At 47.1% G+C, this 16227-nt stretch overlaps 1 protein-coding gene across 5 annotated transcripts in view; it reads left to right on the plus strand.

Annotated features, from left to right (window-relative positions):
• PLEKHG7 (pleckstrin homology and RhoGEF domain containing G7) overlaps nt 1-16227 on the plus strand; it is a 138771-nt gene that overhangs the window by 56374 nt on the left and 66170 nt on the right. For all 5 annotated transcript variants that reach the window (XM_089652657.1, XM_089652640.1, XM_089652631.1 and 2 more), the window contains one exon: nt 12260-12282. In XM_089652657.1, the coding sequence (XP_089508783.1) occupies nt 12260-12282 (23 nt within the window). The remainder of the gene's footprint in view (nt 1-12259; nt 12283-16227) is intronic.

Raw genomic sequence — 16227 nt, forward strand, 5'->3', positions numbered from 1 at the left:
GGCGGTATATAGGGGCCCATGGCAGATTAGGGGCCTGGCAGCAGCTATGTGAGGCCCGTAATCTGCCTGCACCCTATGTCAAAAAATTTAACACACCAGCAGTGTGAAGAGACCTGAAAGTGGCACATGGCAGCAGAGTGTGGCGATGGAGACAGCAGCAATGGGAGGCCGTACAGGGACCATGACAGACTCTGGACTTGGCAGCAGCATGAGGAGGCGGTATATAGGGGCCCATGGCAGATTAGGGGCCTGGCAGCAGCTATGTGAGGCCCGTAATCTGCCTGCACCCTATGTCAAAAAATTTAACACACCAGCAGTGTGAAGAGACCTGAAAGTGGCACATGGCAGCAGAGTGTGGCGATGGAGACAGCAGCAATGGGAGGCCGTACAGGGACCATGACAGACTCTGGACTTGGCAGCAGCATGAGGAGGCGGTATATAGGGGCCCATGGCAGATTAGGGGCCTGGCAGCAGCTATGTGAGGCCCGTAATCTGCCTGCACCCTATGTCAAAAAATTAAACACACCAGCAGTGTGAAGAGACCTGAAAGTGGCACATGGCAGCAGAGTGTGGCGATGGAGACAGCAGCAATGGGAGGCCGTACAGGGACCATGACAGACTCTGGACTTGGCAGCAGCATGAGGAGGCGGTATATAGGGGCCCATGGCAGATTAGGGGCCTGGCAGCAGCTATGTGAGGCCCGTAATCTGCCTGCACCCTATGTCAAAAAATTTAACACACCAGCAGTGTGAAGAGACCTGAAAGTGGCACATGGCAGAGTGTGGCGATGGAGACAGCAGCAATGGGAGGCCGTACAGGGACCATGACAGACTCTGGACTTGGCAGCAGCATGAGGAGGCGGTATATAGGGGCCCATGGCAGATTAGGGGCCTGGCAGCAGCTATGTGAGGCCCGTAATCTGCCTGCACCCTATGTCAAAAAATTTAACACACCAGCAGTGTGAAGAGACCTGAAAGTGGCACATGGCAGCAGAGTGTGGCGATGGAGACAGCAGCAATGGGAGGCCGTACAGGGACCATGACAGACTCTGGACTTGGCAGCAGCATGAGGAGGCGGTATATAGGGGCCCATGGCAGATTAGGGGCCTGGCAGCAGCTATGTGAGGCCCGTAATCTGCCTGCACCCTATGTCAAAAAATTTAACACACCAGCAGTGTGAAGAGACCTGAAAGTGGCACATGGCAGCAGAGTGTGGCGATGGAGACAGCAGCAATGGGAGGCCGTACAGGGACCATGACAGACTCTGGACTTGGCAGCAGCATGAGGAGGCGGTATATAGGGGCCCATGGCAGATTAGGGGCCTGGCAGCAGCTATGTGAGGCCCGTAATCTGCCTGCACCCTATGTCAAAAAATTAAACACACCAGCAGTGTGAAGAGACCTGAAAGTGGCACATGGCAGCAGAGTGTGGCGATGGAGACAGCAGCAATGGGAGGCCGTACAGGGACCATGACAGACTCTGGACTTGGCAGCAGCATGAGGAGGCGGTATATAGGGGCCCATGGCAGATTAGGGGCCTGGCAGCAGCTATGTGAGGCCCGTAATCTGCCTGCACCCTATGTCAAAAAATTTAACACACCAGCAGTGTGAAGAGACCTGAAAGTGGCACATGGCAGCAGAGTGTGGCGATGGAGACAGCAGCAATGGGAGGCCGTACAGGGACCATGACAGACTCTGGACTTGGCAGCAGCATGAGGAGGCGGTATATAGGGGCCCATGGCAGATTAGGGGCCTGGCAGCAGCTATGTGAGGCCCGTAATCTGCCTGCACCCTATGTCAAAAAATTTAACACACCAGCAGTGTGAAGAGACCTGAAAGTGGCACATGGCAGCAGAGTGTGGCGATGGAGAAAGCAGCAATGGGAGGCCGTACAGGGACCCATGAGAGACTCTGGACCTGGCAGCAGCATGAGGAGGCGGTATATAGGGGCCTATGGCAGATTAGGGGCCTGGCAGCAGCTATGTGAGGCCCGTAATCTGCCTGCACCCTATGTCAAAAAATTTAACACACCAGCAGTGTGAAGAGACCTGAAAGTGGCACATGGCATGAGAGACTCTGGACCTGGCAGCAGCAGGAGGAGGCGGTATAGGGGCCCATGGCTGATTAGGGGCCTGGCAGCAGCTATGTGAGGCCCGTTATCTTGCAGCACCCTATGTCAAAAAATTTAACACACCAGCAGTGTGAAGAGACCTGAAAGTGGCACATGGCAGCAGAGTGTGGCGATGGAGACAGCAGCAATGGGAGGCCGTACAGGGACCCATGAGAGACTCTGGACCTGGCAGCAGCAGGAGGAGGTGGTATATAGGGGCCCATGGCAGATTAGGGGCCTGGCAGCAGCTATGTGAGGCCCGTAATCTGCCTGCACCCTATGTCAAAAAATTTAACACACCAGCAGTGTGAAGAGACCTGAAAGTGGCACATGGCAGCAGAGTGTGGCGATGGAGACAGCAGCAATGGGAGGCCGTACAGGGACCCATGAGAGACTCTGGACCTGGCAGCAGCAGGAGGAGGTGGTATATAGGGGCCTATGGCAGATTAGGGGCCTGGCAGCAGCTATAGGAGGCCCGTAATCTGCCAGCACCCTATGTCAAAAAATTCAACACACCAGCAGTGTGAGGAGACCTGAAAGTGGCACATGTTTGAGGCATGATTCATGGCGGATTTAGTCAGTTGTGTCAGGAACTGGTGGTTTGAAATCCAGACTAATCCACGCCTGATTCATTTTCACAAACGTGAGTCTCTCCACACTTTGGGTGGACAGTCGTGTCCTCCGCGGAGTTACAATACCTCCTGCCGCACTAAACACGCGCTCCGATGCCACGCTACTGGCCGGGCATGACAGCCTTTCAAGGGCAAATTCAGCTAGTTGGGGCCAAAGGTCAAGTTTCGTTGCCCAGTAGTCAAGGGGATTGTCTACCTCGGTTGGCAGGGTGCTGTCCAAGTAGGCCCAAGCCTGTTGTTTGAGCTCCTGCTCCAGGTCCACCTGATGCTGCTGCTGCTGCTGCGGCTGGTTAGTAGTTTCCTCACTGCGCTGGTGAAGAAAGCTACTCATCATCGACTGCAGACTGAGGCAGCCGCTGCTGGTGGAGCTGCCACTGCTCCTACCACCCCACCCCTCCCCTGCTGCCATGCCAGCGGAACGCGAGCGCACAGGGCCCACAGTGTCTGAGGATGGACGATGGCGCACAAAGGCAGAGACCAACTGACTACATAGGTGGTTTTTATAGTACGTAATTTTGGCCTCCCTCTCAGCAGGTGTGAAAAAGGCCACCATTTTGGACCGGTAGCGAGGGTCCAACAAGGTGGACAGCCAAAAGTCATCCCTCTGTCTGATGGTTATTATTCGGCTGTCGCTACGCAAGCAACCGAGCATGCTATGGGCCATTTGTGCCAAGGAATGCGAGGGACTCCCTGCCTCCATCTCCACAGCATACTGCCACGGTGCGTCTGGGTCCTCTGTCTCCTCCTCCTCCTCCTCTACCAGATGCTCCTGCTCCTCCACTCCTGTCCGCTGAGTGGAAAAACCACCCATTTCACTCAATAATTCCTGAGCACAAATGTCCTCCTCTACCTCCTCCTCTTCTTCCTGTCCTGCCCCCACAGGGGTCATGTGGCGTTGAGATCTGTGCGCCACGTCTACCGCACCCTGACCAGCCATTGTTAACAGCATTTGTTCCAGGACGTGCAACAGAGGAATGACGTCGTTCATCCCATAGTCCTGCCGACTCACGAATAGCGTGGCCTCCTCAAAGGGCCTGAGCAAGCGGCAGGTGTCACGCATGAGCTGCCAATGGCTGACATCTAAGTTACACAGGGGAGTACCTTTATCCGCTTGTAACATCAGGAAATCGGTGATGGCCTTTCGCTGCTCGTAAAGGCGGTCTAACATGTGTAGGGTTGAATTCCACCTTGTTGCAACGTCGCAGATCAGGCGATGCTGTGGAATTCCGTTCTGCCGCTGCAGCTCAATGAGGGTGTTCTTTGCGGTGTAGGAATGGCTGAAATGCATGCACAGTTTACGTGACATTTTAAGGATGTCTTGCAGTGGGATGGTGGATTTTAGGAACCGCTTGACAACCAGATTGAACACGTGAGCCATGCATGGCGCATGGCACAACCTTCCTTGACGCAGAGCAGACACCATGTTCTTTCCGTTGTCAGTCAACATGGTTCCGATTTTTAGTTTGCGCGGAGACAGCCATCTGTCGATTTCTCTGTTCATTACACTCAGCAGTTCCTCCCCTGTGTGACTACGTTCGCCAAGGCATACCAGGTGCAGCACAGCGTGACACCGTTGCGCCCTGCACATGTGATATGCCGGTCGGGTAATGGGACTTGGCACGGGGGTGGCGGCTGAGGACACGGCGGAAAAAGAGGTGGTAGAGGCGGACATGCTTGCTGGACCAAGGACGTGCAAACGTGGAGGCAAAAGCGTCGTGACCTGTCCAAGTTGCTGGTGCGGCTGTGCCGGCACCACGTTCACCCAGTGGGCCGTAAATGACATGTACTGTCCCTGACCGTAGTTACAGCTCCACACGTCGGCGCTGCCGTGCACTTTGGCAGAGACCGACATGCTCAAAGACTGGCCCACCATCTCTTCTACATGTGAATGCAGGGCTGGCACTGCCTTTTGGGCAAAGAAATGACGGCTTGGCACTCTCCACCGCGGCGCGGCACAAGCCATCATTTCTCGGAAAGGTGCTGAGTCCACCAGTTGGAAAGGGAGGGACTGCAGCACCAGCAACTTGGACAGGAGGACGTTCAGCTTTTGCACCGTCGGGTGCGTGCTCGCAAACTGTTGTCTCTTGGATACGGATTCCAAGAAAGACTGTTGACGGAATCCGAGAAGAGGAGTAGCAGGAGAAGGAGCATCTGAACGAGCGGAAGATGCCAATGAGCGACAACTCCCCTCAGCAGAGGTGTTGGAGCCTTGACTGGCTGATAGAGGGCGATTGACGACGTCGGGTGACGGAGCAAGTAACGGAGCGGGTGATGGAGCGGGGGCTGGGGCAGGCAGAACCGCCGTATGTTTATCACGGTTTTCCCAGGCCACCGAATGGTGACGCTGCATATGCTGACGCAACGCTGTAGTCCCAACATGGGCCCCCTGGCCACGCTTGCATTTCTGGCCACATAGTCGACATACGGCTACATTTACTTCCTCGGGCGGCTTGAGGAAAAATTGCCACACCACCGAGTAGGAAACTTTGCCCCCGCTACTCTTCACTGGCTGACTGCTACTTCCTCCGTGCGCACCGGCACCACTACTGGCCGTGGTGGTAGGCTGCAGTGGAGCTGGTGCTCTACTCCGTGGACGTTTGGCTCCACTGACACTGATGCGACCCTGCTGCTGTCTCCTGGGCAACCCACCGACTGTTTTGCTCGCTGCCAAGCTGCCACCCTCTTCTCCTGATGATGCGGAAGAAATTGCCTGATGACGACGAGGCTGCCAAGTGCGATCAACCTCCTCATCATCAAGTAGGGTCTCCGCCTCACTACTAGCCCCCTCGGCTGCGTCTGGGTCAGGAGACAGACCTGTCTCTAGACCGGCTACCGAGCCACTCTCCTCGCCAGTACTTGTTCGCTTGGCTGCTGAAAAGGCCGATGTCTCCCCCCGTTCCTGACCGCCCTCTGTTAGCTCTTCCTCACTGTACAGTGGGGCTGAGCCCACAGCATGCGATACTTCGCTTGGTGAGGGAACAGCAAAGGACAGGGGCAGGTAGAGGACACGTGATTTCAGTGGGCTTGGTCCCGGGCCATGCCAACTAACGGTTGTGTCTGACGTACCCACCGACCGTTGGCTGTAGGTGTCAGAGGTGACCTGGGAAGAGGAAGACGACCGAGCCAACCAATCAATGACGGCAGGGTTGTCGGTGGAGACACGACCGCTGGATGACACCGGGAGCACTGGCCTCTGGCTGCGAATACTGCTGCCTCGACCCCTTCCTCTGCTGCCACGTCTGCTCGCTCCTAAAACATTGCCTCCTCTGCCACTCCTCTGCATGTTGTCTGACATACTATTTAATTCAACGATTAGGTGTCCCTGAGTAACAATTCTCTGGCACTCAGTAACAATTCTGTCTGTCCCTGAGTATGAATTCTGTGGCCCTGAGTAACAATTCTGTGTCTGTGCGAGTAACAATTCTGTGTCTGTGCGAGTAACAATTCTGTGTCTGTGCAAGTAACAATTTTGTGTCTGTGCGAGTAACAATTCTCTGGCACTCAGTAACAATTCTGTCTGTCCCTGAGTAACAATTCTCTGGCACTCAGTAACAATTCTGTCTGTCCCTGAGTAACAATTCTCTGGCACTCAGTAACAATTCTGTCTGTCCCTGAGTAACAATTCTCTGGCACTCAGTAACAATTCTGTCTGTCCCTGAGTATGAATTCTGTGGCCCTGAGTAACAATTCTGTGTCTGCGCGAGTAACAATTCTGTGTCTGTGCAAGTAACAATTTTGTGTCTGTGCAAGTAACAATTTTGTGTCTGTGCGAGTAACAATTCTCTGGCACTCAGTAACAATTCTGTCTGTCCCTGAGTAACAATTCTCTGGCACTCAGTAACAATTCTGTCTGTCCCTGAGTAACAATTCTCTGGCACTCAGTAACAATTCTGTCTGTCCCTGAGTAACAATTCTCTGGCACTCAGTAACAATTGTGTGTCTGTGCAAGTAACAATTCTGTGTCTGTGCAAGTAACAATTTTGTGTCTGTGAGAGTAACAATTCTCTGGCACTCAGTAACAATTCTGTCTGTCCCTGAGTAACAATTCTCTGGCACTCAGTAACAATTCTGTCTGTCCCTGAGTATGAATTCTGTGGCCCTGAGTAACAATTCTGTCTCTGTGCGAGTAACAATTCTGTGTCTGTGCAAGTAACAATTTTGTGTCTGTGAGAGTAACAATTCTCTGGCACTCAGTAACAATTCTGTCTGTCCCTGAGTAACAATTCTCTGGCACTCAGTAACAATTCTGTCTTCCCTGAGTAACAATTCTCTGGCACTCAGTAACAATTCTGTCTGTCCCTGAGTATGAATTCTGTGGCCCTGAGTAACAATTCTGTCTCTGTGCGAGTAACAATTCTGTGTCTGTGCAAGTAACAATTTTGTGTCTGTGAGAGTAACAATTCTCTGGCACTCAGTAACAATTCTGTCTGTCCCTGAGTAACAATTCTCTGGCACTCAGTAACAATTCTGTCTGTCCCTGAGTATGAATTCTGTGGCCCTGAGTAACAATTGTGTGTCTGTGCAAGTAACAATTCTGTGTCTGTGCAAGTAACAATTTTGTGTCTGTGAGAGTAACAATTCTCTGGCACTCAGTAACAATTCTGTCTGTCCCTGAGTAACAATTCTCTGGCACTCAGTAACAATTCTGTCTGTCCCTGAGTAACAATTCTGTCTGTCCCTGAGTATGAATTCTGTGGCCCTGAGTAAGAATTCTCTGGCACTCAGTAACAATTCTGTCTGTCCCTGAGTATGAATTCTGTGGCCCTGAGTAACAATTGTGTGTCTGTGCAAGTAACAATTCTGTGTCTGTGCAAGTAACAATTTTGTGTCTGTGAGAGTAACAATTCTCTGGCACTCAGTAACAATTCTGTCTGTCCCTGAGTAACAATTCTCTGGCACTCAGTAACAATTCTGTCTGTCCCTGAGTATGAATTCTGTGGCCCTGAGTAACAATTCTGTCTCTGTGCGAGTAACAATTCTGTGTCTGTGCAAGTAACAATTTTGTGTCTGTGAGAGTAACAATTCTCTGGCACTCAGTAACAATTCTGTCTGTCCCTGAGTAAGAATTCTCTGGCACTCAGTAACAATTCTGTCTGTCCCTGAGTAACAATTCTCTGGCACTCAGTAACAATTCTGTCTGTCCCTGAGTAACAATTCTGTCTGTCCCTGAGTATGAATTCTGTGGCCCTGAGTAAGAATTCTCTGGCACTCAGTAACAATTCTGTCTGTCCCTGAGTATGAATTCTGTGGCCCTGAGTAACAATTGTGTGTCTGTGCAAGTAACAATTCTGTGTCTGTGCAAGTAACAATTTTGTGTCTGTGAGAGTAACAATTCTCTGGCACTCAGTAACAATTCTGTCTGTCCCTGAGTAACAATTCTCTGGCACTCAGTAACAATTCTGTCTGTCCCTGAGTAACAATTCTCTGGCACTCAGTAACAATTCTGTCTGTCCCTGAGTAACAATTCTCTGGCACTCAGTAACAATTCTGTCTGTCCCTGAGTAACAATTCTGTCTGTCCCTGAGAATGAATTCTGTGGCCCTGAGTAAGAATTCTCTGGCACTCAGTAACAATTCTGTCTGTCCCTGAGTAACAATTCTCTGGCACTCAGTAACAATTCTGTCTGTCCCTGAGTATGAATTCTGTGGCCCTGAGTAACAATTGTGTGTCTGTGCAAGTAACAATTCTGTGTCTGTGCAAGTAACAATTTTGTGTCTGTGAGAGTAACAATTCTCTGGCACTCAGTAACAATTCTGTCTGTCCCTGAGTAACAATTCTCTGGCACTCAGTAACAATTCTGTCTGTCCCTGAGTAACAATTCTGTCTGTCCCTGAGTATGAATTCTGTGGCCCTGAGTAAGAATTCTCTGGCACTCAGTAACAATTCTGTCTGTCCCTGAGTATGAATTCTGTGGCCGTGAGTAACAATTGTGTGTCTGTGCAAGTAACAATTCTGTGTCTGTGCAAGTAACAATTTTGTGTCTGTGAGAGTAACAATTCTCTGGCACTCAGTAACAATTCTGTCTGTCCCTGAGTAACAATTCTCTGGCACTCAGTAACAATTCTGTCTGTCCCTGAGTATGAATTCTGTTGCCCTGAGTAACAATTCTGTCTCTGTGCGAGTAACAATTCTGTGTCTGTGCAAGTAACAATTTTGTGTCTGTGAGAGTAACAATTCTCTGGCACTCAGTAACAATTCTGTCTGTCCCTGAGTAAGAATTCTCTGGCACTCAGTAACAATTCTGTCTGTCCCTGAGTAACAATTCTCTGGCACTCAGTAACAATTCTGTCTGTCCCTGAGTAACAATTCTGTCTGTCCCTGAGTATGAATTCTGTGGCCCTGAGTAAGAATTCTCTGGCACTCAGTAACAATTCTGTCTGTCCCTGAGTATGAATTCAGTGGCCCTGAGTAACAATTGTGTGTCTGTGCAAGTAACAATTCTGTGTCTGTGCAAGTAACAATTTTGTGTCTGTGAGAGTAACAATTCTCTGGCACTCAGTAACAATTCTGTCTGTCCCTGAGTAACAATTCTCTGGCACTCAGTAACAATTCTGTCTGTCCCTGAGTAACAATTCTCTGGCACTCAGTAACAATTCTGTCTGTCCCTGAGTAACAATTCTCTGGCACTCAGTAACAATTCTGTCTGTCCCTGAGTAACAATTCTGTCTGTCCCTGAGAATGAATTCTGTGGCCCTGAGTAAGAATTCTCTGGCACTCAGTAACAATTCTGTCTGTCCCTGAGTAACAATTCTCTGGCACTCAGTAACAATTCTGTCTGTCCCTGAGTAAAAATTCTGTGGCCCTAATAACGTTTCTGTGGCCCTAAGTAACAATTCTCTGGCACTGAGTAACAATTCTGTCTGTCCCTGAGTATGAATTCTGTGGCCCTAACTAGCGTTTCTTTGTCCCTAAATAACGATTCTGTGGCCCTCATTAACAAGTCTGTGTCCCTGAGTAATGGTTCTCTGTCCCTAAGTAACTTCTCTCTGTCCCCAATTCTCGTTTCTGTGGCCCTAACTCTGTCCCTGTCCCTAGTACAGAGCGGTCTGCCTCTGTTCAATGACTGCAGGCAAATGAAGATTTCCAAAATGGCCGCTATATATACCTCGACCATTACACAGTGCTGGCTGGCTGGCTGCTGATTGGCTGATGCGATCACATGTCGTTGAGGAATGCATTATGGGGCAGCGCGCCTTGTCTGCGCGCCTTCCCCGACATCCCCGCTCCGTCGCCGCACATGTCAGCCGCCATTTTCGGAAAAATTTCGATTCGCGCGTCCGAATTAGGCTGTTTTTCGGATTCGGCACGAATCGAAATTTTTCCGATATTCGACTCGAATTCCACTTCGGATACTTCGATTCGCTCATCTCTAGTCATTACTGGTATATAATACAGCTATTACCAGTATTGCAAACAAACCACCATCCATACACCTATCTGTGAGTTCCTTCAGCTGGAAAATGCTTATTTCCTTGTTTTAGGACAGGCAGAATATCATGTTCATCTAGCCTGCAATCATTTGGATTGCCAGTATTTTTGGGCCTTTACCCCTAATAGGAAATTCATTATTGGCACTAATCTACACATACAGTTTAACCACTTGCCCTCCAGAGAATTTACCCCCCTTCCTGAACAGGCCATTTTTTGCGATACTGCACTGTGTTATTTTAACTGACAATTGCATAGTCATGCAACGCTGCACCCAAATGAAATTTATGACCTTTTTTTTCCCACAAATGGAGCTTTCTTTCTATTTGATCGCCTGTGCGGTTTTTATTTTTTGCGCTATAAACAAAAAAAGACTGACAATTTTGATAAAAAATATGTATTTTTGACTTTTTGCTATTAACCTTCCTAGCGGTAATCCCATATGTGACTCAGGGTTCATTTACAGTACTAAAAGCGGTAACCCCGAGCCAAACTCGGGATTACACTGTAGTACTTGTCCTGCAATCCCCCAATCATTACCTTGTCCTGCGATCCCCCGATGTTCTCCCGCAGTGTCCTCCAGCCGATGCCAGCATCTGTCATCTTGTTTTCTTTAATACTAGTAATAGCGGCGATCAGCAACGTATAGTGGGACTACGGCGGGCATTCTGACACTAGCTGACACTGACTAACTGCCACTAATACAGTGATCAGTGCTAATAAAAAGCACTGACACTGTACTAATGACACTGGGCAGGAAGGGGTTAACATCTGGGGAGATCAAAGGATTAATTGTGTGCTGTGTGCAATTTTACTGTCTGCTGTGTGTGTGTGCTTTACTGTGTAATCACATTGCTTTGTATTGCTCTGCTGTGCAGAGCAATACAAAGTAGTGTGCTGGCGCTGACAGGGGAGAGATCTGTATCGTTTTATATACGGATCTCTCCCCCATCAGTGACAGTCGGTGATCGCTGGGTGCCAGAGGGACCCTTTGATCGACAGCTGAAGCTGCTCCCAACTCGGAATGCAAAATCACGTGTATATTCACGTGATTTTGCGCAGCCCTGCCACCTTGTAGCAGTATTTCTGCTATAGGGCAGTGGGCAAGCAGTTAATGTATATCTAATCCCAAAACCTAACATTTAACATATTACAAGTAAATAATCATTGTTGTGGCTGCATTAGTTTACAGAACATGGCAAGGAAGGAATATATTCTTCAGTGCAGCTCACAGGAAGTGACAGGACACTGCATTTCTGGCAAGATCAACCTGCATTTTCGGTATTTGCTGAAACTGTTCTTTGCTTGAAAAATAAGAAAAATAAATGCAGCCACCAGATCTAAGAACTGTAAACTGCAATATAGAACTGGAATGCTACCTCACTGACCTCTTCTAAATTGCTAGACGCCTGGATGCAATAAAATTTTCTCTCTGCATACTGGTTCTTGATAAACAATAAAGCTTAAAGTGTTGCTAAGCCCAGGACCCTGCATTCACTATATCCTGTCTTCCACAATACACAGAACATGGAAATGTAATTATTTTAGAAAATATAAACTGCTAAATACCTTTTCTCATCAACAGTATATAGCAGTCTTGTGACTTCTATCAGTGTCTGGCTGAGCACTGGTTAATATTGTAGGAGTTTTAATTCTCCTCTGAGGCTGCATAACCACTGAACCTCTTTCTGGACAGCACTGATTGGCCCTGTGCTGATTACATGCATCCTCCCAAAAAAAGAAAAATTCTAGAAATACACACCAAACCGAACATGTGCAGACTTGCCACTGCTGCTCAAATTATGACAGATGGATTGGGGACAGCAAAAGAATGGCAGGATCAGAGAAGACAAGATCAAACATCCTTGTCACACAATGCGGGGTATTAACCCTTTTAGTTCCACAGTGAGTATAACAAGCATGCTTTACTGCATATACAGTCTGATTTTACTGTTGTGGGTTTAGTAACACTTTAAGGTTTTTTGTGTGTATTTATGTATAATGTGTATACCATTTTATCCTATATACAGCATAAATGAATCTCAAGTATGACAAGAAAAGTAATCAGTTCATGTTTTTCTTGTCTTGCAGATGAAGCAGTTCCACCAGTCAGGGTAAGAGAGAGAGTTTTTTCTTTTGTTGATTCCAGTCAGATCTGCTAAACATAAGAAAAGTTTGGGTTCTAATTTGCTACAGTACCTATGGACTAGAAATTGGGAAACTGTATTGAAAGCATTTGAAACTTTTATCAAGGTAGCAGATGAGAATTCAGTCCCTGCAGTATGCCTTTCAGCACTGGACCGTTTCAAGAGGAAAAGGGCAGAAATCCAGTGGTGGTCCACCCTCACAAATTTAACAGCATGGCGATACATGGTGGCAGAAGTTACAGGAATTTCAGGGAGTTATGTAAAAAATAACTTGCCCCACCTTGCTATATTGTGAATTTATTAACAAGATGAATGCTCCAGAATCTAATTTTTTCTGGTACTTCATAGGGAAAAAAACTGAGACTCGTTTTAAATGAACAGGTGTGGTCAACTTTCTCCCCAACCTTTACTCTAGGTTTTTAATTTCTGTAAAAATGGTTGTGTTGAAAAGAATGAATTTAACTATATATTCTAGAAGTAATAATGACAGATTATGAATATGTTTTCTGTGCAAATCCACTATAATTTTCAACATTGTGCAAATTCAAAATATAACCCCTTCCCCTCTCACTGCAACAATTTCCCTTACTCATCTTGCAGACACCTCTGCATTCCGCTTGCCATGACTTACACGGGCCATACACGGGTCGAATTCCGAAAGAATTTTCTTTGAAAATCTTTTCTAAGAATTTTCGTTCGAATTTCGCATCATTAGTGGGCCACAGCAACGGCTGATTTTCAAGCGACCATCAAATTTGAGTGATCAGGCATGTTGGAAATTTTTTGAAAAACGCACAAATTTCTAAGCAATGATGGGAGAATCATGATGGGAGAAATGTAATTGAAAAAGAATTGAGCATGAGCTGTGACCTGGAAATAAAAGAAAATTCTTGGCCACAAAAATTCTTTTTTGTAGCAACATGAGGTGAAATTAAAGGCTGGGTTGGATGAATTTCGAAATCGATGGTGGCAACATCAGATTACAAAATGCATGAAAATTCCGATTTTCTAAAGAAAATTTGTTTGGAATTTGACCCATGTATGGCCTGCATTAGTCTCATGCGTTGTCATGGTGTGGGTGGACCAGTCACCAACACCTTAATAACAAATGATGGTGTGTGGCCCTAGAGCATCATTGGTTGAGGTGCTGGTGACCAGCTTGCCCACGCCATGGCAACTCATGGTGCTGATCCAGGACAAACTTGGTCCTGTGCCCCTGGTTTGTCATGACACTCTGGTTGGCAAATGTATGATGTATGCAGACAGAGAGGGACAGAAATAGGTAGAATTCTGTAGTCCAGCAGGGGAAAACACAGATAGGGTTGACAAAACTGCTTGGAATTTCTGTACAGATAGTTTTGTCAGTTCAGTTCAAGAAATTAGGAGCTCACCCAATGTCTGGCCAGATTACCAGGTATTTTGTTGTACTGGCAGTGAGTTTAAAGAGATAAAACACAGGTAAATTTGCATGTACTGCAGAGATGTACCAGGTATACTTTTTTATATCTTAATCATACAGTACAGGACACAGGCAAAGTATTCATAGACACTAAGTTATATGCTTGTACCTTCAGGTAATTGGAAACTGGCAAAGCTTTTGAGGACACCCCCCCGATCACCTCCCTTATAACCTTACCCCAATCCGTGAATCCTCAGCTTTTTGCTAGTAAAAGTGATAGACCTCTTCTCTCTTGCTGGAAAAAAATCACTCTTAGCCTAAACTTTGCCTTATCTTTGGATTCTTCGTTTAACTCTTTAATCATCTTTTTTACTGCCTTTTAATACCACAAATAGAAGCAGTGCATCTGGATCGGCATAACCTCAGTAAAATCTTGGGAGCCATATCCAAGCCCCATACTGTGGAGATGACCTGTAATGTTGCTTCAGGCATTGGATGCTGTACAGGCACTCACCTTGGCACTTAGTACAATGTGTGTTGCCAGCTGCAGGTCCAGGTCCATGGTCCATCTCTATGGAACCCAGACCCTTAAAGGATACGTTTACCCTTGGGAACATTTAACATGTTCCCAATGCTGCAGCCACCGCCCGCTGTCCCCCCTCCCCCCATGACAGAAGTACATGGAGAACCTGTGGTGCGCCATGGTAGTTAATTGAATCTTCCTTTCAGTATATCTGCTTGTCTGTACATCCCGTACGGGCAAGCAGATATACTGACAGGTCTGTAGGAGACCTGCATGGCACCAGCAATCTGCCGATCTCTGGTGCAATGCTTCACAGGCTCCTGCAGACAAAAATAATAATTGCACATTTTTTTACCTGCCAAAAAATGTGCATTTATTATTTTTTTTGCAAAAGGTGAACTTTTGCTTTAAGACCACTTCAGGAGTATGCCCACCATGACATGCAAAGCCTGAGCTCTATATACAGTCCAGCATCATGGACAGGTAAGACAGGGTCAACCTGTATCTTTGTTACTATAAAAACTGGGGCTAGGTTTGGAATGTAAACCAAAATATATAAAGTCTGCCCTCCTATCCCTCTTGTATTGAACTGTATTGTTGCTGTATTGTCTCCCTTTATATTGTAAAGCGCTGAGCAAACTGTTGGCGCTATATAAATCCTGAATAATAATAATAATTGCTCCCTACTAGTGTAAAAATAAGCAGCTTGCAAATACAGGTAAATATACACCACCCTTCACGCGAACTGTAAATAAAAGTTGGACTAACAATGTGACCTTATAACGCTGCAATTTTATTTAGGTTTGGAATGTATTAAATTTGCACTGTAAACCTTTCCATCTTGGTGCTAATAAACTACCGCACACTATGCCACCACTTTCTCCTAGAGTCCTAATAAGGTGCTCAGTCACTTTCATTCACCCCAATGCCATGAAGACTTCACTACAGGATGTTGTACACCCGGGTTTCTGCGTACTGTTTCTAGGCAGAGATTATTCTATGCCTCGTATTCGGGCCTTCCTACTATCAGATCTTGACCAGAACTTTGCCTTTAGCACTTTCAAAGGACAGTTTTCATCCTTGTCCATTCTTTTTCAAAACCCTCTGGCTTTGCTCTCGCTTTTTGAAACCTTATTCAAGGTGTATGTCGGATCAGTTCCCCCTTGCAACACCCTGTGCTTCCTTGGAATCTCATTTGGTTTTCTCTGCCCTGCAGAAACCACTCTTTGAATTCATCAGGGATATCCTTCCGGCAAAGTGGCCTTTTGGGTTGCCATCACATCTGTCAGACGTACCTGTGAGTTGAGAGCTCTCTCTTATAAGGAGCAGTTTCTAATCCAACACAATGACAAAGTAGTATTATGCGTAAGATCATCCTTTTTTCCTAATGTGGTATCAGTCTTCTGCCTCAATTAGGACATAGCCCTGCCATCCTTATGTCCTGCTGCAAAGCATCAAAAGGAATAGTCTCTTCATTGCCTGGACATAGTTAGAGCCATAAGAGTCTACCTCTAAGAAACAGCTTCAGTCGAGAGATTCCCTATTTGTCCTGTCCTTAGGACTTTGCAAGAGGCACCCTGCTACCAAGTCAACCATTGTGAGATGGAAAAGAAATCTGATCTCTAGAGCTTACACTCTTAAACAACACTTCCTCCCGCGTTTTTACATGTGAAGTTTCCTTGGCATTCCAGCACAACTCCTCTAAAGTCCAGCTTTGTAAGGCGTTTATCTGCTTTTCTGTTTTATATATTTTCAAAATTCTACTAGGTGGACGTCCAGTCTTCTGTGGACGCAGAACCACAAGGTTCTTGCAGCAGCACTCTAAAGTTGGGTCTATCCATCCTTGAAGTTGGGCCCCTTGGCACAGTTCTGTTTGCCTAGTTATTGCCCATCCTTCCCTTCCATTGCTAGGGACATTCCAAAGTATTTGAAGCTTTGCTTGTGTGCCGAAATGTATGATTTGGATAAGAGGAATTTTGACTTAACTGTA

This window comes from Staurois parvus, unplaced genomic scaffold, assembly GCF_062004578.1.
Source record: "Staurois parvus isolate SC_StPar_1 unplaced genomic scaffold, SC_StPar_1.0 ptg000025l, whole genome shotgun sequence".
Classification (NCBI taxonomy): Eukaryota; Metazoa; Chordata; class Amphibia; order Anura; family Ranidae; genus Staurois; species Staurois parvus.